This window comes from Pleurodeles waltl, chromosome 1_1 (assembly GCF_031143425.1).
Source record: "Pleurodeles waltl isolate 20211129_DDA chromosome 1_1, aPleWal1.hap1.20221129, whole genome shotgun sequence".
Taxonomy (NCBI): Eukaryota; Metazoa; Chordata; class Amphibia; order Caudata; family Salamandridae; genus Pleurodeles; species Pleurodeles waltl.
Window position 1 is genome coordinate 718,035,984 of NC_090436.1, and position 22,164 is coordinate 718,058,147.

Here is a 22,164-nt window from a genome sequence, read left to right on the forward strand (position 1 = left end):
TGTCTGGGCCCTCCAAGAGGGGGTCTGGGTGCCAGCACCCTATGGGCATGTTCAATGGCAAACCAAGGTGACAGTTGTTGTTCTGGCATCCACGATCTAATCCAATGTTCCAGAAACTCGACCACCTGGGTCTTTTATGCTCCTTCTGGAAAGCCAATGAATTGCAGGTTGTTGCGTCTGGAGTACAGTGCATTTCAGTCCGCGTCCGCCACCCACTCCTATCAGGACAGCACTCTCCAGCAGTCTCTGCACCCGGCTCTCTTCATCCCACCATACCGCTTATTGCTCTGGGCCACCTAGTCACTTCCACCTCTGTTGCTTGGCCCCATCGTAGCCTCCACTCAAACGCTCCTCACTGGTCTTCCGACTGTGTCAGGTTCCAGGGGGCCTAGCTTCCATTGCAATCTCCACACTGCAGCACCTTCTTCGGTATTCACCTCTCTGCTCCTGTCCACTCATGAACTGCCAGTGCGGTGACAGGATCGTTTGAGCTCCCCCTCAGCCTCCTGAGTTTCACGCGCCCGTCTGTGCTGCACCTCTTTTTCGGCCTGGCTCGCTCAATCCGTGCTCTAGGGCAGGGCAGCCGGTCTTGTCCTCGGGAGCCCCGGCCTGCACAGCACGGGTGGTAGGATCGTTCTGGCTCCTCAACCGGCTTCAGGCCTTTTCGCACCCACCTAGTGCTGTCCTTCTCTTTTGTTCGGGCCTGCCTGGCCCAGGCCCCAGGGCAGGCTGCAGCGCTACCCCAACGCTCACGCTCCACAGCTCATCTCCCACTCCTCCACGGATCTCCTGCCTCACCCGGTCCTTCATGGGGCAGGCACCCGGTTGTTGGTTGGTGGGCTGGGTCACGGCTGACAACAGAGAGGCTCAGCTGCCCATCTCTGCCGCCTCTCAGGGGGTCAGGGCTTCTCCCCAAGCGGATCTTTTACTCCCTGCAACTCATCTCCTGGCCTCCAGGTGGGGCTGCTATCGCATCAGGGGTAAACTGGATGTGGGAAAATATCGGGCTTGCAGCGGCGGATGACGGAGGGGTCCGGAGCACTCTTAGAGTGCGACTGGCATCTTGACGTCCGAAGCCGAGTATGGTGGCATTAGTATTTAATCATTGTTTCAACTTAGGCATACATATGGAACATTATAGACATATTTTAACAGCTCTATATGTGTGCTTTTGTTTGCCTATAACTTTGATGCTGGTTGGCAAATTTCCATTAAATTTGGCAGATGCTTAGAATGTTTAGCATACGTTCAGAATTTATGCTGATTCATGAAGGTGAGCCACAGATGAAAAGAGGGGTAAAGAAGTGCTCATTTGCCTATAACTGTGGAATCATTTGATGCATTGCTATGAAATCTTGTAGACATTTAGCATGTTTAGTTGTCTATGGGTTTGACAAGTTTTGTGCAACTCCACTGCAGAAAGGCACAGTTAAAAGGGGTCCAAATCTATTTTCAACATGTGCTGATATCATTGGTGCTCTTTAACAAATATGCATGAAATTTAGTAGGCTGTTAACTCCTTAAGCCCAATACAGGAATCTCTGATTTCAAGCAGATCTAAAAAGGGAATACATTAAAAGTTTGATAGAAAATAATGTATTTACTAATAACTTTGGTGCAGTTTTACTTCTTGGCACATCACAGGGCAAAGTCTTATAATTGTTAGCTAATCTTGACATTTTGAGTTTCTTGGAAATCTGTCAAAGAGAGGGTCTCGTAATGTTGTGCTCAACTTTTTGGACTTTTATGTGTTGGCACAGCACTTGGCAGAAACATCATTTTGAGCTAAAACTAGTATATTGAGGCAATAATAAGAACACACCCTGCAAATGCAGCCACAACAAAACCAGTTGTCCTATCTAGCCCATAAGTTTGAACAATCATAATAAGGTTTGTTGGGTGCATATAAATATGCATAGTCCAATGTACATAGACTAGATACTCTCCTTTTACTGCTATCATTACAATAATTTTGTTTGTACACATTGTTACTAAATTTTCATAGACACACACAATAAATAATTAACAACACAGTGTTATGTTTTGTAAGTTTTCACAATTCAATTTAGGATCCATAAATCTGACAGAGGATTTACAAACAACGAAACCTAAGAGCCCTATTGTTGAGCTTTGTCAATAGCCACAAGTGCAGTTGACCACATGCACCTGGTTGAGAGAAGAGCCAGTTCACAGTCCAGACCCTGCCATAGTGGGATAGTGCCCTGTGTCCAACCCGTGCTGTGCATAGTGGAAGGTCCTGCACACTGTTGATAGCCCGCCTGTTCTGTTTGTGCACATGGCCTCGCTGCCTTGGCCACCCCCTGCTGTGGATGGGCTGAAGTCTATGTGCAAAGGAAGCTGGACCCAAAGGAGTGTTGTGCATTGGGTCTCACCAAAAGCTAAGTGTTATGGTCCACTCCCGCTATTCATGCCCTGACGCCATTCACAGCGGGGAATCAGAGAGGGCTGTGGGATCGCCCCTGTGGTCAACCCCCTCATTGTAAACAGGCAAAAACCATGTTCAGTGGGGGCTGACTGCTCACGAGTGATTGGGAGCAGGTAATTGTTCCATGTGGTATATAATCAAAACATACAAAAATCACTGAAAATGTCAGCGGTAAAGTGGAGTTATTAACATGTATGTATGTCTTTAAAATTTAGAAATTCACAAAAAAATCTACAGCAAAAGTGGAGTTTTGGTTGTGAATTGAAATCAGAAAAACCCACTGAGATTTGCAAGTTATGGTTAGGACCACAATCTCCCACAACAGACATGAAAATCATAACTGGAACACCAGTTGCAATGACTTCACAGACCCAATAAGTAACTATATTTAAATCACAACATAATTAAATAGCAATACATACTCAAACCAATAAACACAAACTCAGAAGTGTGTTATTTTTGTGACAACAAGATTAAAGCTACTGTTCATGTTTTCTTATGTTCTCCTGCTTATTTAGGTGCCTGCTAACACCAAACATCAGGTCAGCAGGGACAGATGAATACAAGTATGCTTTAAAGTTTTAGAAATATTACATCTACCCCTTTTCTATAATACTTAGGTGGTCATTCTGACCCTGGCGGTCAAAGACCGCCAGGGCGGAGGACCGCGGGAGCACCGCCGACAGGCCGGCGGTGCTCCAATGGGGATTCCGACCGCGGCGGTAAAGCCGCGGTCGGACCGACACCACTGGCGGGCTCCCGCCAGTGTACCGCCGCCCCATTGAATCCTCCACGGCGGCGCAGCTTGCTGCACCGCTGCGGGGATTCTGACACCCCCTACCGCCATCCAGATCCCGGCGGTCCGACCGCCGGGATCCGGATGGCGGTAGGGGGGGTCGCGGGGCCCCTGGGGGCCCCTGCAGTGCCCATGCCACTGGCATGGGCATTGCAGGGGCCCCCGTAAGAGGGCCCCTACATGTATTTCACTGTCTGCTGCGCAGACAGTGAAATACGCGACGGGTGCAACTGCACCCGTCGCACAGCTTCCACTCCGCCGGCTCGATTCCGAGCCGGCTTCATCGTGGAAGCCTCTTTCCCGCTGGGCTGGCGGGCGGTCTGAAGGCGACCGCCCGCCAGCCCAGCGGGAAAGTCAGAATTACCGCCGCGGTCTTTCGACCGCGGAACGGTAACCTGACGGCGGGACTTTGGCGGGCGGCCTCCGCCGCCCGCCAAGGTCAGAATGAGGGCCTTAGTTTGTAAGTATTTACATTAATCATCTAGAATACAAGATAACTCGATAAAACACCATAAATCCTGGGGCCAGAACCCAGCAATAAATAATGTGTAATATTTGAAATATTTTGTTTTGAATGCTTTGGACATTTACAGATTGAATCACATAGGAGAACTTAGGCCGTAGCATTTAAGTGTGGCATAGTATTGTTTAAATTGTATTTGTGAATATTACAAACTGTGTTTTGCGCGTAGTTTAGACAAACTCTTAGACAAAATCCTACTGGAATCTTCTACACTCTCTTGATTAGGTAAAGTTAATTATCTATTACAGTAATAAATGGTAAATGTAGCTTGAGTCACGCCATTTAATACATCTTAACAATTAGGCCCAAATGGATGTTTCTCTATGAATTGTAGTCCTAAAACTCAAATTATGTTTCTTTCATAATGTTTTTAATTTGTTACACCTTGATTCCCATAGCACATTGAGCAAGGGACCTAACCCTAGGCATACCCATGGCCCCTTAGGGATTGACATCAAACACAGAAAATGTGATTGGAGGAAAGCTTGCAATTTATTTAACCATTAGTAATCACTCAGGTAGAATTCCAATCAATTGTTTTTTTGCCCACCATGCCACCTCAGATTAGACCCAGCCATATGTACATGAACTGTGTGCCTGCTCCAGTAGGAACAGTCCAGCTCAAACTGACAAACCAGATTGTCTCTGAACAAGCACAGAAGCAACCCAAGACGGGTTGTGTCTAAATTTGACCTTTCCACTCAGATGCATCTTCGGTTCAGTTGGCCAGGTCTGGTAGTTTGGGGAGGAATGCTACAGTGAGAAGCAGGGTCAGTACTGATTAGCATAAGGCACATCCTTGTCTAGAATTTCACACAGGGGTGGATACAATCAGTTGGAATGCTACCCCAAGAAATTGCCAGTAATTAGATTTTTTGCAAACATTCCTCATATTACCATTTGTCCGATTGATGTTATGCTCTAAGTAGCCAAGGGTATGTTTAGACATAGGTCCCTTCCTTACTAGCCATAAAAGCTAAGGTATACCTCACTGACAAGGCCAAAATGGGTTGCTTCTGTTCTCCTCTGGAGAGGTCCTTGTATGGCAGCTCAGGATGGACTGTTCCAATGGGGAACAGGGTCAGTACTGATTTGCATAAGACAGATGTTTGCTCGGAATGCTACTCTAAGCGATTGCCAGTGGTTATGCATTTTAAAAGTGTTCCTCTTATCACTTTTGTGTGATTGGTGTTGTGCCCTAAGTGGACAAGGGTATGATGAGACGTGGGTCTCTTGCTCATTGTGCCATTTGACCCATGTTGCACCTAGCTGACGAAGCCTTATAATACAAAAACTGGTCTGGGTTTGCTTGTATTCTGTTCTTAAAGTGACCATGTGTAGAGTTTCACATGGGCTGTTCCCATGAGGAGCAGTATCAATACTGATTTAAATAAGGCAGGCTGTTGCCTAGAGTGGTACAGTGGGTGAAAAACATTGTCATTACTGTGAATTGTCTTGGATAATGTGGCAGTTAGTATTTATTGAGTCAGCTTTTCTGTTGTATCAGAACTTTATAACTTATTTCAACATACTACCAGTCATTTTTAATTTCTCTGACTTTTTGATTTGTTTGTCTCCTCTTTTTTTTCTTTTCTAGTGTTTGGCATCCCCATTAACTTGTGGCCGATAAGGAGTGTTTTTTTATTTTTTTTATGTTCAAACCCAATGCACACAGTCTTGGAAGAGACAGCTACTGAATGTTGACTGTTGTCTTTTACTCACTTATATACCTCCAAATGAAATGATGTTCAGCAATTGGTGACAATAAGAAATTGAGTTATTAGTTGCAAAAGATGTGAGTTTGTACTGGGAACCAAGTACCACATTGTAAAACAGGACAGCAAACATGAGTAGTTCAAGGCCTACTCTGAGAAGGTGGTGTGGGCTTGTAACCCCAGTTCACTGGCATTCAACAACAGCACTCAATAAATCATTGTCTAGTCAGTGTTTTTCCGTATAAAATGGAAACTACTCATTACACACACTTCTAAATACTACCCATTATATTACAAATATACACAAGAAGGTAGAAGAAAATACCTTTGGATGAACCCTCTGTTCATGTTCCACCGCTAGTGGGTCATGAACCCTTCAACCACAGTACCCCCAGATGCAATAGCACCATATTAGGGTGCGTCATTATCAATATGGCAGCCATAATGGCTTTGTCAGTGTCTCACCATTTCGATATGCAATACATGTTATAACACACAATTGAACTCAGTGGGGATAATGTCTACTTGCTAAAGCATTTTTATACTGTTAAACCTTGCATTGTCAACCATCAACATTACTAATGAAGAATTATAGTAAACAATGTGTCCCTGAGTTTCATTATTACTTTTACTATGATGCTACCCCAGGTTTAGGACAACCAACAGGCGTTTCCACACTCCACAACGTCTGAAGATGGGGCACCACAGACGCAAATATGCAGAAATTTGGACCTGACTAGGGTGTTATGGGCAAGTCCTTCTTCCAGCTTTTTGTTTTTTGTGAAAATCAATTATCGGCTTTGCTGCTTTCCTGTTGGTAATGCCAAAGCAACCATTCAATGCACTTCATTTTATTTAAGTAGCAGGTGCCCGTGTTTGCAGAACACTTTGGTGCTGCTGTTTCATTTGGGGTCATTTGGGAACCCCAAGGCTCTTGCAGTCCCTGCCAGCTCGTCACGCTCTCTAGGAGCTGTTCACACTCTTCTCTGCTCCCGCCATGGGCAGAAGCAAAAATGCGATTTTTTTTTTGGCTCAGGCATGAAGGTAAGAGCAACCCAGTCATGTACTGCCTTAGCTAAATGCAGGCTGGAGGTAGTGTGACTGCACATCATGATCACCTAGGCAAAGGTACAGGGGTCGGCAACATGCTCAGCACTTCTGCCCTTCTTCTGTCCCAGAGATATGGGGTCCCCTAAGTCTCTTCAGAGTGCACTGGGCCTGGAGGGGTGGGGTCCCATGGGCCATGGTAGACTTGGGAGGAGTGCCCTACGTACGCACCAGAGAAATTTTCCAAGACGGTGCACTGACCCTCTTGGTCTTAGCCTTTTCTTGGAGGAATATTGTCAAAGATAGTCAAGCTCTGTTTTCCTTGCATAACGCAAGACAATACAAGAGCTTAAATGAGATTTACTAAGCCACACAAAGCCACCTTGCTGCTTTTAAATCCCAGAGTAGTCCACCCTTCTTGCTTCCATATTTAGTCACTGGTGTATATTTGTGGGGTGAGCAACACACTACCTGATTTATTCTTTCCATACAGTCTACAATTTTTATTTCTTGCTAAGCAATTTGCTCAGTTCCTACGTGATCTGATATTGCATTGCTGGTTTGATTGTTCTCTTATCCATCTCTGTTGTTAGCTCGCCACCTTTTTTCTGTGGTGTTGAACAAATGTGCTTGTTTACTTGTCCCACATTCAGTAATGGCATTTATGTTGTGCCTTGTTGGCTCTGCCTTTCTCTACATTTGTTGTTTGAGTTTCATCAAGGTCTGCAATCTTGCTGTTCAATTAGATCCTTAAGGGTCATTTTTAGACTGCTCATTTTGTATCACAGTACTGGAGAATGGCAACCATGCATAATCCATGTTCTTTTCCATTTCCGGGGTCTGCAAACGTACATGAAGTCAAAAGCCTTAGCTGTGCATGGCATTGATTCATTGTTTCACATCTGGTTTGGCAATATAGTGCATTAGAATTCTTTTCTTTGATACCTGATTTATTTAACCTGCTTTTAAATAGTTATCTATCTAATTCTATGATATGAATGGTGGTGACACGCATTGAAACATTCTATGCTACATGTGGACAATCTGTTGGTATTTGCTGTTACTCATGTGCTGTTTCCCTTGTTTGTTGCTATTGTAATTGGTGTTCATAATGTTTGTCTGTTAATTCTCTGCTTGACATTTCTTCCTTTATATTTTCCACCACTTTCTATATTTTAGATACTTATTTTCCGTTTTTTATCTTGCCTTGTTCTGAGATGTATTTTCTGTTTCTCATACATCATCTTTATATAATTTCCTCACCTATCCCTATTGTTTGCTTTTCCTATTTCGGCTCTTTATATTTTTTTTCTGTTTTAAATTCGAATTTATTTTCTTCATTTGCATCTTTCCATCCTCACTGTTATACCTCGCAGCTGTTATGGACCTCGCTGAGAGACAAACAGAAAAACGAAGGACATCTTACCTCATGGAAGACATAGATCAAAGGTGGTTTCCACTACTAAAATCACCAGAAGCCACCTTATTCAGTCCTTCCCACATATCTATCTTGCAATCATGTGCTTTTATTTCTAATGTAACATTTTTACACATATAAAAAATGTTCTGGGAAAATATATCTTGAAAAATATTTCAGTTCATTTTCATACTTCGTGGAGAAGTGTGGCTCAATGGTTAGAGCGGCAGACCCTGAAGCAGAGATCTGGCTCAAGACCAGGGTTCAAGTCCTGCTTCGGCAGGTCTTGGGCTCAATTCCCCTTGACCAGATCATTCTCGCCTCGGTGCCTAATCTAATTCATGGGTCCCACTCTGCAACTCTGGGCAATAGCTTGCTTAATCTCCACAACAGCGCTTGGATCCCTGGCTTCACCCTGGGGGTGCTCAGGAGTGGGTGCCTCACAGGGAAAAGCCAGGAGGGGTTCCATAGCAGTATGAGTACAGCGCCTTGAGACCCTAACGGGTGAGTAGTGCGCTATACAACTGCTAATTTACATTTACATACTTAATTATACCAAACTTCAGTTAATCGCATGTGTATTGGTAGAACATGATTCTTTTAGTAGGGAAAGCCTTCCTTTCAAAATAGCTTTCACGTTTAAGCAGATAATGTCTGTCGGCTTAAAATTATACATCTTTTGCATCGTTACTGTTGGACTTTTTTGCCTATGCAGGGTCATCCTCAATTTCTTTGCCTCCTGCCTCCTATTTTTTCTGACCTGTTGCTGTTGGTTTTTGAACTCTGAGCACTTTAGCACTGCTAACCAGTGCTAAAGTTCATATGCTCTCTGTGTAAACTGTATTGTTGATTGGTTTATCCATGACTGGCATATTTGATTTACTAGTAAGTCCCTAGTAAAGTGCACTAGAGGTGCCAGGGCCTGTAAATCAAATGCTACTAGTGGGCCTGTAGCACTGGTTGTGCCACCCACATAAGTAGCTCTGTAATCATGTCTCAGACCTGCCACTGCAGTGTCTGTGTGTGCAGTTTGAACTGTAAATTCGACTTGGCAAGTGTACCCACTTGCCAGGCCTAAACCTTCCCTTTTCTTACAGGTCAGACACCCCTAAGGTAGGCCCTAGGTAGCCCCAAGGGCAGGGTGCAGTGTATGGTTAAGGTAGGACATATAGTAATGTGTTATATGTCCTGACAGTGAAATATTGCTAAATTAGTTTTTTACTGTTGCAAGGCCCGTCCCTCTCATAGGTTAACATGGGGGTTACCTTTAAATCTGAATAAAGTGTAATTTCCCTTTGAGAGCGGATGGACATGTGGAGTTTGGGGCCTCTGAGCTCACAATTTAAAAATACATCTTTTAGTAAAGTTGATTTTAAGATTGTGTGTTTGAAAACGCCACTTTTAGAAAGTGAGCATTTTCTTGCTTATACCATTTCTGTGACTCTACCTGTTTGTGGATTCCCTGTCTGGGTCAGTTTGACAGTTGGGCTGGTTGCACCTCACACTAGACAGTGACACAAAGGGATCTGGGATGTAGTCTGCATTTCCTGATGAGCCATCTGTGCTAGGAGGGAGGGGAGGAGTGGTCACTTGCACCTGAAGGGGCTGTGCCTGTCCTCACACAATGCAGTCTCCGACCTCTTGGTGGGTGTCTGGGGCCTGGCCTGGTCAAGGCAGGATTTCACATTCAAAAGAGACATTACTTTGAAGTAGGCCTACTTCAAAGGAGAAACTGGGTATTAGAAGGGCACCCAAAACTACCGACTTTAGAAACATTTCTGGAAACAAGAGGGACCTCTGCCTGGAGAAGAGCTGAAGAGCTGAGGAAGAGGAGCTGCCCTGCCTGTGACTGTGCTTTTTGGAGCTATCCTGCTGCTTCTGCCAGAGTAAGAGGGCAAACACTGGACTTTGTGTGCCTTCCATCTTGATAAGAAATCTCCAAGGCCTTGATTTAGAGCTTGCCTCCTGTTGTTTGAAGTCTCAGGGACAGCAAAGACTTCTCTCTGCCAGCACCTGGAGTCTCTGGAGAGACTCCTACTACGCCCTGTGGTGCCCATCCAGTTCCTGGGACCCTGAAGGGAGAAGCTGGCAGCCTAAAGAAGAAGAAATCCACGCACAGAGCGCCATGCGTGGAAAAGATCGATGCGACTCTGATCTGGGGCTGAAGAAACGATGAGCCGCCGGCTCTGCAGCTGAAAATCGATGCTCACCGGAAATGTGACTGAAGAATCGACGCACGGAGCAGGAGGAATGACGCGCAGAATCACTGACGGAGGCTGGGAGATCACAACCCATGCTGCGTGGTTTTTAGATCATCGTGCGGCTGGATTTGTGACTCAAGTACTGCTGGGCATGTAAAAACAACACAAGCGCCTGTCCGGACCTGAGAGAGCTGAACAGATTGACGCATCGCTCTACTGCAGAGAGAGGAATCAACGCGCACCAAACCGGCGAAAGGAGAAATGACGCAAGGTCCTGCTCGTGAGTGGAATCAATGCATAGCAAGCCCTTTTTGATGCGCACTCACCCGTGCGGGGTTAATTTTGATGCACCCAAGGTACATTTTCACGCTAACAGTGTTAGTGTGAGTTTGAAACTACTTAAAGACCCGTTTTGCATTTTTATTAATAACTTGACTTGTGTATTGTGGATTTTTGTTGTTTTGGTCTGCTTTTGTTTAGATAAATATTTCCTATTTTTCTAAACCTGTGTTGTGTCATTTTGTAGTGTTTTCATGAAGTTACTGTATGAGCTGGTACAAATACTTTACACCTGTACTCTGAAGTTAAGCCTGAACAGGGGGTAACCTGACTGTCAACCAAAGACCACATTTCTAACAGTTACTGATTCACTTCCCAAGAGGCAGAAGGATACACCAGCCAACTTGTAGCTTTAGGTGAAAGAGAAACAGTCCTCTGGACTAAGCTAAGATGAAACTGAAAAGACTTCAAAGCAATTGATGATAGAGGCTGGTCAAAAAATCAAATGGTTTAAAGCAGAGGAGCTCAAAGCCAATTCTAAATACCTTGGAAAGAACAGATCTGTTTAGACAACTCAGGTTTAAAAGAATCCAGCAGAAAATGATATGGCGATCACAATTCATTTGTGTAAGAAAATGAGGTACAGACGATATTGGATCGAGCTGAAATTACTGGTGAAAGAATGGAAATAATGTTTAACATTGCTTGGTGATTACCTTTTTGTACTTTCAGTAGTTAAATTGGTTTTATTTATAACATACAAACTATTGCTCTTTAGTATTGTTCATATAATTTCTCTTATTTTATTCCATATTTATGTAATCATTTTCAGAAAGAAGACAAAACTATCAGAGAGACTACTGGTTTGAACAGCACACACGACAACCAAGGAACCATAGATAAAGCTATAAGCAAACACATCACTCCGGTTACCTTGAAATCCACAACCAAGAACAACCCTTTATACCAGGAGTACTCTGTGAGTGAGGCAATAGAAGAGAAGAAAAAACAACCTTCATGGACTATTAAAGAATATGATGAGCAGTCAGTACATCCCCACTTGGCGCATTATTTAAAGGTACAGTACTATGTAACAATTCTTTAGCAATTGAAATTAAGAAGCAACTAAAGTTCAGATACTGACACAATTGAGAATGGCCATGGAATATGTAACTAATGTGGTTCTAGGTATTTGGTAAAGCATGGGAGTTTTTTCATTTTTCACTGAGCATTTCAGGTATGCTCTAAACGAGGTTGACAAATCTTTTCACCCAGCTGGAGGTAAGCGATATGGGCATCACAATTCAAAAAATTAATTTGTTATTAACGGTATCACCAATATGGCCATACAAGGATACCCCAAGTTAACATAAATATAAAGGTAAAGGATTGTATTACAAACTAATTCTCAAGTTAATGTCGACAAGTCTCAAGACCAAACTATAAAGTCACAAAATCAACAATCAACATGGGATTACCTAGGTTCTGAAAGAATTGAAGCTTAATCACTATTAAACATACTAAGCACTCTTCATCAGCATATTAAGAAGGGTAAGGGACGAGATCATAAAAGTCTGTACCTGTTAGAGTCCATAGAAAAGTTGAAGCAGAAGTCACAAGCAAAAGAAACAAAAGTGACAAGAGTGTCCAGGGGAAAAGAAATTGGAGAGTGCTCCCAATCCAACTGGGAATGGTGAATTTAAGTCCAAACTAAGTTCTGATTTGTCCAATTATCAATGGTTCGAGGATAGAAGATTCCACTGTCCAATCATAGGCTATCGCATGAAAGTCATCTGCAACATTAGGAAGGATTCCCGTTACCAACAGGGGAAAGGCATCCATCTTCCTCTCCTGTGCAATTTGAAACAATTGTAAATCATCTGTGTCTACAAATTCTCAATGTACTGGATTCAAGGTTACTTTCTCAAGCTGTCTACGTGTAAAACAATAGGACATCTATTTCCAAGCTAACATTATATGGGATCGAAATCTGAAATAAATTACATGTTAGCAAAATAAAGACAGATTTCTCACATTGCTGCAGGTCAGAGGCCTGGCAAATCAATATGTCTAAACTAACCAAATGCAATTTAATGGCACATGTTATTCAAAGAGGAATAAAACACATGCAACATTAAACGTATTATCCATCATTAATAAATCTCATTCTAAATTCATGTTGCTGTCAATTTGCAAAGAACAATAACTTGTAAAATCATAATGATAGGTATAACTGAGAAATACATTCTTCAACATTAGTATATGACAATTAAATCATTATCTTTAAGAACCTCATTATCAGTTTAGTGAAATTTGTTTCTTAACATCATAAGGTATCATATGAAATCAAAATGGATGATTATAATAAGATTAAAAATGCTCTACTGCATCATGTTAGATGGCTAGTCTACAGTGGATGCACATAAATATAAGCTTTCAGTGCACAACTTTACAATTAACTTGTTAAAAGTCATTACATGTTAATTGAAAATAAGGTCATGCATAGATCAACACTGTGACATCAAAGTAGCAGCCATCTGCATAAGTTTCCCTTCTAATGGCGAATCGAGCCATCACACTAAATCACAATCGTTCATATCAATGAAACAGATCAAAATCTCTGAGGTCAAGCCAGGTAAGATCTTCTGGATGCCTCCAACTGCTTAATGTCACTGTAATAGATACTTTTTCTATTTTCAAGTTTGATTTTTCCTCCTTTCTTTTGGCCTTTTCTGCTCTTTTCGCTTTCTTCCTCTTGCACAACTTAAAACAACCAAACACAAGTACAACAAACAATACTATTATCAGTAAAGATCTCAGTATACTGCCAACAATTCTTCTTCCTAGACTCCCAAACCACTTTCCAACCTCTGAAAAACCACTTCCAAAAGGATCCCCAAGCACCTGCTGCTTCCAAACTCTTCAAATCCCTCTACCAGCTATGTCATGTTCCTAATGGATGTTCACAGCTCCTTACTGTTATCTGGTATAAATGTGCAACATTGTTGAACTTGCAACATCTTGCAAACTCTGCCCTCTTTCGCAAGAGGGGTGTGTAATGCAAGTCAATTTTGTAAAACCATTGATCGCATAGCAACCATTTTAGTGTTGACTAACAAGAAAGCACCAATCTGCTGTTTCTGTAGATAACATATCTATAATAGTTGATAACTTGCTTATCTTCAGGTCATTTAGAATCACTCTGACAGATGGAATCATTGCACCCAAAATATCTCCTACAACTTCTGAAGCACTGGCACCTCTCTTGACTTTGGTATTTGACTTCTTGTCCCATACAGGATCATCAAAATGCTCTACATGATAAATCTTTAGAAACACTCCTCCTAAATAGCATGTACAATACCTTCCGTTAGGTAACCTAAAATAAGCCTGTTTCCAGCAAATTAAATAGACTCCTGGTATAGCAGGATCTTGTCCAGCTAACATGAAGAACCAAGCACTCTTGAACAAAAACACGTCTTCACTCACTAGTTCGTACAACTTTTATATCAGTTTTCGATTTAGGCTTTAATAGGCCGATGTTCCCTACATGTTACCCATCTAAGGTTAAAGCAGCTTGACTCCCTGCTTCTGAATGTGTTTCTTCTTGTTTTCGCCAACTTCAAAATGTTAATCCCCTTTATACTTTAGTTTTGATTTCTCTCCTTCTGTATTCAACTTGTGCTATAACCTCTTTCTCCACTGCAATAAGAACACATATCAAATTGTTTATATGATCAACAAATCAACAATCAGGGATGTGTAAAGTGCGGCTACTCACCCGTGAGGGTCTCAAGGCACTGTGGGAGGTGTGAGGGGGTGCAGAGGATCAGTCAAAGAGCCAGGTCTTGAGGTCCTTCCTGAACTGTGACAGGGTGGGGGATATCTGAGGTGGATGGGGAGGGTGTTCCAGGTCTTGGCGGTGATGTGGGAGAAGGCTCTTCCTCTGACTGTGGTTTTCCAGATGCAGGGGACATTGGCGAGGGCCTGGTCGGCAGAGCGGAGTTGTCTGGCGGGAGTGTGGAAGGAGAGTCTGTGGTTGAGGTAGGCTCGTCCGGCATCGTGTTGGCCTTGTAGGCGTGGGTCCGGAGCTTAAAGGTGATTCTCTTGTTGATAGGCAGCCAGTGTAGGTCTCTCAGAAGGGCGGAGGTGTGGCTGTGTCATGGGGGAGTTCTTGATGAGATGGGCAGAGGCGTTCTGGATGCATTGTAGTCTTTTCCGGGTCTTGGTGGAATATGGGCATAGTCTGTACTAAATGCCAGTGTAGGCTTGAAAAATCCTCCTACTGTGTCAACGTTTTTAGCTTTTGCAGTTCGGCTCAAATGTTTCATGTTGGGGACAACTGAAAAACATAGCCATAATTTGAGTAATAATACTGGAAATACTCTTGCTGATACATAAGAGTCAGCAATAAACAACAGGAAATTCCATAAATCAAGTGCAAAATATGATAAGGTATACCTCAGTAACTAATGAAGGCAACTGTGTACAGACATAGCAGATTTTAACCTGCATGGTGTCAACGTATTCATATAACAACTTATAATAGACACTTCGAGACAGATCTCCTCAGGAATCATCTGCATGTAATTCACATCTAAACAGGACTCTTTATTTACAATAGGAACTGTATGAACTGAGTCAATTGTGGAGGTAACATCTGATCTAGAATGTGTAGGTAAACTCAATCCAACCAGCAACAAAATCATCATCAGAATTGCTACAACTAACATTCCTACACATAAGTATTTAAGTGTACTACTCTCGTTTCTATTGGACTCCATGAGTTCTCTAAATTCAGACCAAAAATACAAAAGTTTGCAAAATGTAATGACAGCTGCAAAACAGCAACTGTCTCTTTCAGGTCTTTTGTTGTAAGCAAAGCAAATGGCAATTAACTGTTCTTCAAACATTTTCAAAATATAGCTGCAAAAAGTCTTCTTGATCCTCTACAAAGTTTACAAGAGCTTCTACTAATTGTTCAAAGCTTCTGTTAATAAATCCACAGTGCAGAATCACTAATAACTACTTTCAGGAGATAATGTCCCAGTCTATCAAGTGCTGACAAAACTTCAAAGTTCAGTTCTGCTTCACAAACGAGTTCAAGAATGTTTAACAGGATACGCATTGTTAAAAAAAGGTTGCAAATTCCTTCTCCCATTCATTTGCCACCAAGTATGTCCATTCAAGTGCTGCATACTTTCAAATCAAATCATTAACATTTATAAAGCGCGCTACTCACCCGTGCGGGTCTCAAGGCGCTAGGGGAAAAAGGGGGGTTATCGCTGCTCGAACAGCCAGGTCTTTAGGAGTCTCCGGAAAGCGGAGTGGTCCTGGGTGGTCCTGAGGCTGGTGGGGAGGGAGTTCCAGGTCTTGGCCGCCAGGAAGGAGAAAGATCTCCCACCCGCCGTGGAGCGGCGGATGCGAGGGACAGCATTTTGACAAGGTACTCTTCTTCTCTTTGATCTCTAAGCTGCTGATCTTTCTATAACACTGTCACTTTGACCAGACTCTTCAGTTTCCTCTGAAATAGTTGTGGGCACTTACACTACTGCCACTGTTTGCTCATTTGGCCATTTATATCCAGGTACAACTCTTTTTGCTACAGCACTAGGTTCTTCATCAGCACCTGAGCTTTGCACTGTCAACCATTTCCATCTAAACCCTTCTGCACCATCTGTTGTTGTTGACTCCCTCAGATCCTCCTCAGACCATAATTGTGCTGTTTTAGTTGTTTGAATATCCCAGCAGCTTGTCTAATCTGCTATCCTCGGCTCACTGTAACCAACCCTTCAGAGTTAGGTGCTTTTTCATCAAGGAGACCTAAAACTTTGTGTGTGTTTGCAGGGTGCACCCAGTTGGGTAGACCAGCACACTTCACAGCTTTCGTTGTCACCAATATCACTTGGTGAGAGCCTTTCCACCATGGCTCTAAGCAAAGCTTCTTTACGTGCTTCTTGACCACCACATAGTCATCTGGGCACAGATCATGGCACAATTCCTGCTGTTGCTGAACTGTAACTTCTCCAAACTGATGATTTACAGACAAACTATGTAAGCTAGTCCTTTGCAATAATCTAGTACCAGGTCATTTGTAATGTTCACAAGTGCATTTGCAGGCACAGCTGGTAACCTCATGGCATGTCCTATAATAATTTCATGAGGTGATAAAATAGTTTTCCTGTGTGGAGTACTGCACAACTCATCAAAACAAGAGACAATGCATCAGGCAATTTCAGTGAGGTAGAAGCACAGACTTTTGCAAATCTGGATTTAAAACTTCTGTTTGCCTTTTCCACCATGCCAGACACCTCAGGCCTGTAACTGCAAAGTAGTCTTTGCTCAACTTGCAATGCCTCATGCAGTATTCTCAATACTTCACTATTAAAGTGAGTCCCTCGGTCTGACTCTAGGGAAGTTGGAAATCCAAGCCTAGGAATCAACTCTCTAAGCAACAGCTTTGCTACTGCAAGACTGTCATTTTTCCTGGTCGGGTAAGCCTCAACAAAAAGACACAAAACACACATGCTAAGCAAGGGATATATCCAATCATTGCATGTGGATAGCTTAATAAAATTGAGCTGCATTCTGTTGAAAGGTCCTCCTGATCTCCCTGTGTGATAAAGTGTCACTGCAGTACATTTGCTTACATTCATCTGCTGACAGGTGACACACCTGTGACAAAGAGCTTCTGACGCCAATCTGAATCTGGGGTTAAACAATGTTTGACAAAGCAAGGACACCATTGCATCATGTCCCACATGAGCAGTACATGGTAATGCCTAGCCATAAGTAGCAACAAGCTATTATGCATCACACTTCTTCCATTACTCGAAATCCAAATATCATCTGTATCTGTTTTGACACAATCTGCTCTAATCCATCCCTGCTGTTCTACCTCGAACACTTTTTCCTGCAATGCTTTAATCTCCTCACAAGTATCTGTAGCAGTTAACAAGAAATTATATTCAGTTTCATCTTTTCCTTCTTTGGAGTACTCTCCACTGAAGGCTGTACAATTCAGAGCACAGTATCTAGCCACTTCATTGGCAAAATATTGCCAATAGTAACATTATCAGTGGCTATGCGGTGTGCAGAGCACTTCATAACTGCAATCTGGGCAGGCATCTCCAATGCATTCAACAAATTATGCAGTTTATAGCCATTTCAGATAGGTGTGCCAGAAAAGGTCAGAAACCCCCTTTGGGACCATAACTGTCCAAAACCATTGACAACACCAAAGCCATACTGAGTAGTCACCTTCAGCTGTTCAGAAACACAACAGGCTCTAGTAAGAGCAACTAATTCACTTAGGCAGAAAAGACCCCTTGAAGCCAGGAGGCTTCAACCACACCTAAGTCAGTACATGTCATAATCAGCTCTCAGGTTTCCATCGTGGTCTCTCAAACAGGAATCATCAACAAACATTACAAAATCTGATTCAGGAAGTAGACATTCTGAATGTCAGGTCTTGGCTTGGTGCATTGTTCAATGCCATCTCAATGACATCTAGATAGTCATGCTGAACCTCAGCCATACCATTTATTTTTAATATCAACAGGTGTAGGCAAGCGTGTTGCTGGATTCAAAGTAGTGCACCAGCTCAGAGCCACATGAGGCACAGCTAGCAGATTCTACTCAAAATGAGAAAGCCTAGCATTCATCAAATATTGGGTTTTGGCACATGTTAACATTATTTCTCCACAGAGATGGGTACCAAAAGAGTCAAAGGACGACCCATGACATTGCTTTGGAACTGCTCTATGCTGACACAAGTTGTAGCTATGGACCTAAGACAAGCAGGCAATATTGAAGCTACAAGATCAGGAGTGACAGGAAAATAAGCCACTGGCCTGTTTGTGTTCCCAGGTGACTGAGTCAAAACTGAGAGAGCACATCCCTCCCTCTCACAATACAAAGTAAAACATTTCTTGTAATCAGGCTTTCCCACAGCAGGGACACAACAGAGATGTTCTCTCAGCTCTGTGAAGGCACAGATACAGTTGTCATCCAATGGTACCAGATCAGACAAATCTTTGTGTGTCAGCCTCTGTAAAGGCTTGGCCAAACGGAACAAGTTTGGAATCCACTGATGACAGTAGCCAACCATTACTAAAAACACCCTGATTCTTTCTGAGTTGTTGGAGGATTCATCTTCAGTATTGCTGAAATTCTTTGCTGTGACATGTTCCTCACACCTTTCTCAATGTGGTGTTCTAAGTACAAGATTTCTTTCTTATAGTACTGCAATTTTGTCAGGGACACTTTATGTCCATTCTCAGCTAAGTGGTTCAACAGAACAATTGTATCATACTTGCATGCTTTTGAGTATTTGATGCACCTTACAGGTCATCAACATACTGGATCAGGACTGAGTGGAAAGGCATTTCTAGGGACTCCAGATTCTTCTTCAAAATTTGATTGAAGATGGATGGACTCTCTGTGTACCCTTGTGGGACTCTGCATCATGCCAAATCACAACGGTCGAAACATGAAGAGAAACTGTCTCTCTTCATGCAAGGATATAGAGAGGAATGACTGGCAGAGGTCAATCACAGTGAACCACTCAGCTTCACAAGGAATATGAAACAAAATCACTGCTGGATTAAGTACCATGGAACAGCAAGGAATGACTATTCAATTTACCTTTAATTTACCTTTCTCAGTTCTTTGAAAATGCAGTACTTTCCCTTGGGTTTCCACAGTCCCATATTGTGAGATTTACATGGAATTCCCATTATGTTCTTTAGAATTACCTGTTCTACAAATGATTCTATCATCGGGGTAATTCCTGCAATTGTTTTGGGTGTCATATTGTATGGCGTATCCTTGGATACATAGCATTCAATTTCACAGTTATCTTAATAGGCTTAACTACCTTGATGAGACCTATCTCCTTTCCTGAAAAGTCCCAAACTTCATGGGTCACAGCATCTCTCAAATCTGCAGGCAAATAATTACATGTCAAGTAGGGGAACAATGTGACCCTTGGGGTCTGATTTACAATTTTAAATGTTACTCCTTATCATTGGTGTGTGTCTCTATACCACTTGGGGTGCAACTAATGGAACAGTTTTACTTGCATAGCAAGACACGTCCAAGCAAACTCACATGACTCCAATCACACACCACAAATTGTTGTTTGTCCTCAAAGGAACCTATTTTTACTCAGACAAGTTCTGTCACTGGGATGGTCAATTGCTAATTTGCTACACCTACAACTGCCACTTTAGGTACCTCACAGTAGAGCGAGTAGCTCCAATATTGTCTACGAAGGACACATGATGACCATTTTCATCACCATCAACCGATGGACCATACTGATCCACTTCTAAGGATGCACCAAAAACACATTCTTCTTTTTTCTAGCACCTCAATTGGAAAGTGTATGAAAATTCCTTATGACTCAAATCAATCAAGGGAAACTAAGATGTCAAATGATCTGAATTTACAATGCAGTATGGGACTCTGGATACCAAATTGGGGCCCTTTTTTCAGTTTTGCAGATACTGAGGGGAAGAGTGGAGGTGTGTGGTATTGAAGTAAGTGTGCCATCATTTCTGGGGATTTCAATGCGAAGATAGGGGGGTAATGCACAGTGGCGAATCCCTTTGAGTTGGATAACAGTGTACATGTAATTAAGGGAACACAGGATGTAAGGGGAAGGTCCCTCATCAAGGGGATACAGAGTCTGGGATTGGGATATATGTGACCTGGAGTTTGCAGATGAATCTCAGGTACCAACCTTTGTGGGGAGAGGGGCTGAGACGACAATTGACTATATTTTTGTATCTCCTTCACTGAGAAATCTGGTCTGGCATGGTAAGGTCATAAGGCAGTATTTATGTGACCATAACCCTCTCACGGTTTCTATAAACTTATCATATATCATGTGTAAACCTGTGTTTGGAGGGCCGGTAGCTGTGAGAATAAAGGATCAGAGAAGGAGAATTGGATGGAGAGAGGCAAACATCCCACAGGTAGTGGAGAGGGTGGTGAGCCAGAATCTAACTTTGATAACAGGGATCCTTCTGGCAGAGTCTCCCCACCGGGGGATATTATTGTGGTGGTGACCAGACTAAACTAAGCCATTAAAGAATGTATGTTTAAAACTGAAAAGCTCACTCCTAAGCTCCACAGAGGTTGGTTCAGTAGGCCCTGTTATGAGGCGAGGAAATCCCTGAAGAAAGCTTTAAAGGCACAACCAAGAGATAAGGTTTACGTGAGCAGTGCACAAGCTCAGTATAAAGCTGTCTTACATGAAAGCAAACAGCAGCTCAAAAAGCAGGCCTGGGAGGATCTGGAACGTGCGCTGTGCACCAAGAACTCAGGCATGTTCTGGAAAATCGTAAATGGGGATACCTTTGGGACAGAAATGACTGCACGTCTGGTCTGCAGTATCCTACCTGACGTCTGGGTGAGCCATTTCTGCAGGTTTTTTATGGGGGGTACCACAGGGGAGGAAATGGATGAGCTACATGGACATACCCCTAACCTGGCTATTAGATTTACTCTTGATGAGGAGTGGAAGACTTTACAGGACAGCTCTAGCCATAAAGCACCAGGTCCAGATGCCATTCCTATTGATCTATATAAATACTGCCCTCTGCTATGGGCACCCATACTGCTCAATAAATGCGGCAGTCAGTGCAGGGATCCCCTCCTCTTGGAAATCGGCGTGCATTGTCCCCGTATATTAAAAGGGAAACCGGAGTGATCCCAAATCCTACCACCCAATCCCACTCCTAGACTTCTCAGTGAAAATCCTGGGGCGAATAGTTTTAAGACACATTGAGGATTTGATGAGTGGGCAAAATGTGCTGAGTAGGGTCCAGTATGGCTTTTGGGAGGGACCTGGGACCTGGAACTCAAGAGCAGTGTTTAAAGTTGCTAATGCTGATTGGTAAATATACGCAGGACAAGAAGGGCACCCTGTACCTTGCCTTCATGGATCTTAGCTGCGCATTTGATAAGGTGAACCATAGTAAGTTATGGGAAAGGCGAACCTTGATGGGCTTGGAGCCCCAAATTGAGGAGCTGCTTTGTTACTTACATTCTGGAACAAATGCAACTGTGAGGTTCGGGATGGAGGGAGAATGCACGGAATCTTTTGAGTTTAGAAGGGGTATAAGACAGGGGTGTTTTCTGGCCCCCACCATTTTTCTTTTATATTCTAATGGGCTGCACAATGGAAAGATTTAAGGATGTCCTTAAAATAAGTGGAAAGAGTGTCCTGGTCCTGATATATGCGGATGATGCAGTACTTATGGCCCAGACCATGAATGGTCTCCGTGAGGTACTTAGGGTGTATGATAATTTTATGTCTGATTTGAACTTGGAAGTATATAGAAGTAAGTCATATTTCATGGTTTGTGGTTAACCAAGGAGTAAAGTAGAAGCAGTAAAGATCAATAGCCAATGTAATAGCCGTGTACAGGAATTTCCCTATCTGGGGGTAACATTTGACGATAAGGGTACATGGAAGCCCTGCATCTCAAGAAGGTCTGTGCATTTTAACGCTGCTGTAGGAGCTACCTTTGAGTTTACCTCAAGAGTGGGGAATAAACCCATACAGCCCCTGCTTGAGGTATATAGATGCAAATGCCTCCCGGTTTTAACATATGGGTCAGCACTCTGGGGCTATTCGGGAAGTAAGGCTCCCGTGACAGAGGAATATTGCCTCTGCAGAAGGCTTTTGGGGGTGGGACAAAATACCTCCTGCTTTATTTCGTGCTTCCAC

The 22,164-nt window shown here is 42.9% G+C and overlaps 1 protein-coding gene across 1 annotated transcript in view; it reads left to right on the forward strand.

Annotated features, from left to right (window-relative positions):
* Window positions 1-22,164, forward strand: part of MINAR2 (membrane integral NOTCH2 associated receptor 2) — a 138,572-nt gene that overhangs the window by 63,577 nt on the left and 52,831 nt on the right. Inside the window, exon 3 of the mRNA XM_069240901.1 lies at window positions 11,257-11,502. Within this exon, the coding sequence (XP_069097002.1) occupies window positions 11,257-11,502 (246 nt within the window). The remainder of the gene's footprint in view (window positions 1-11,256; window positions 11,503-22,164) is intronic.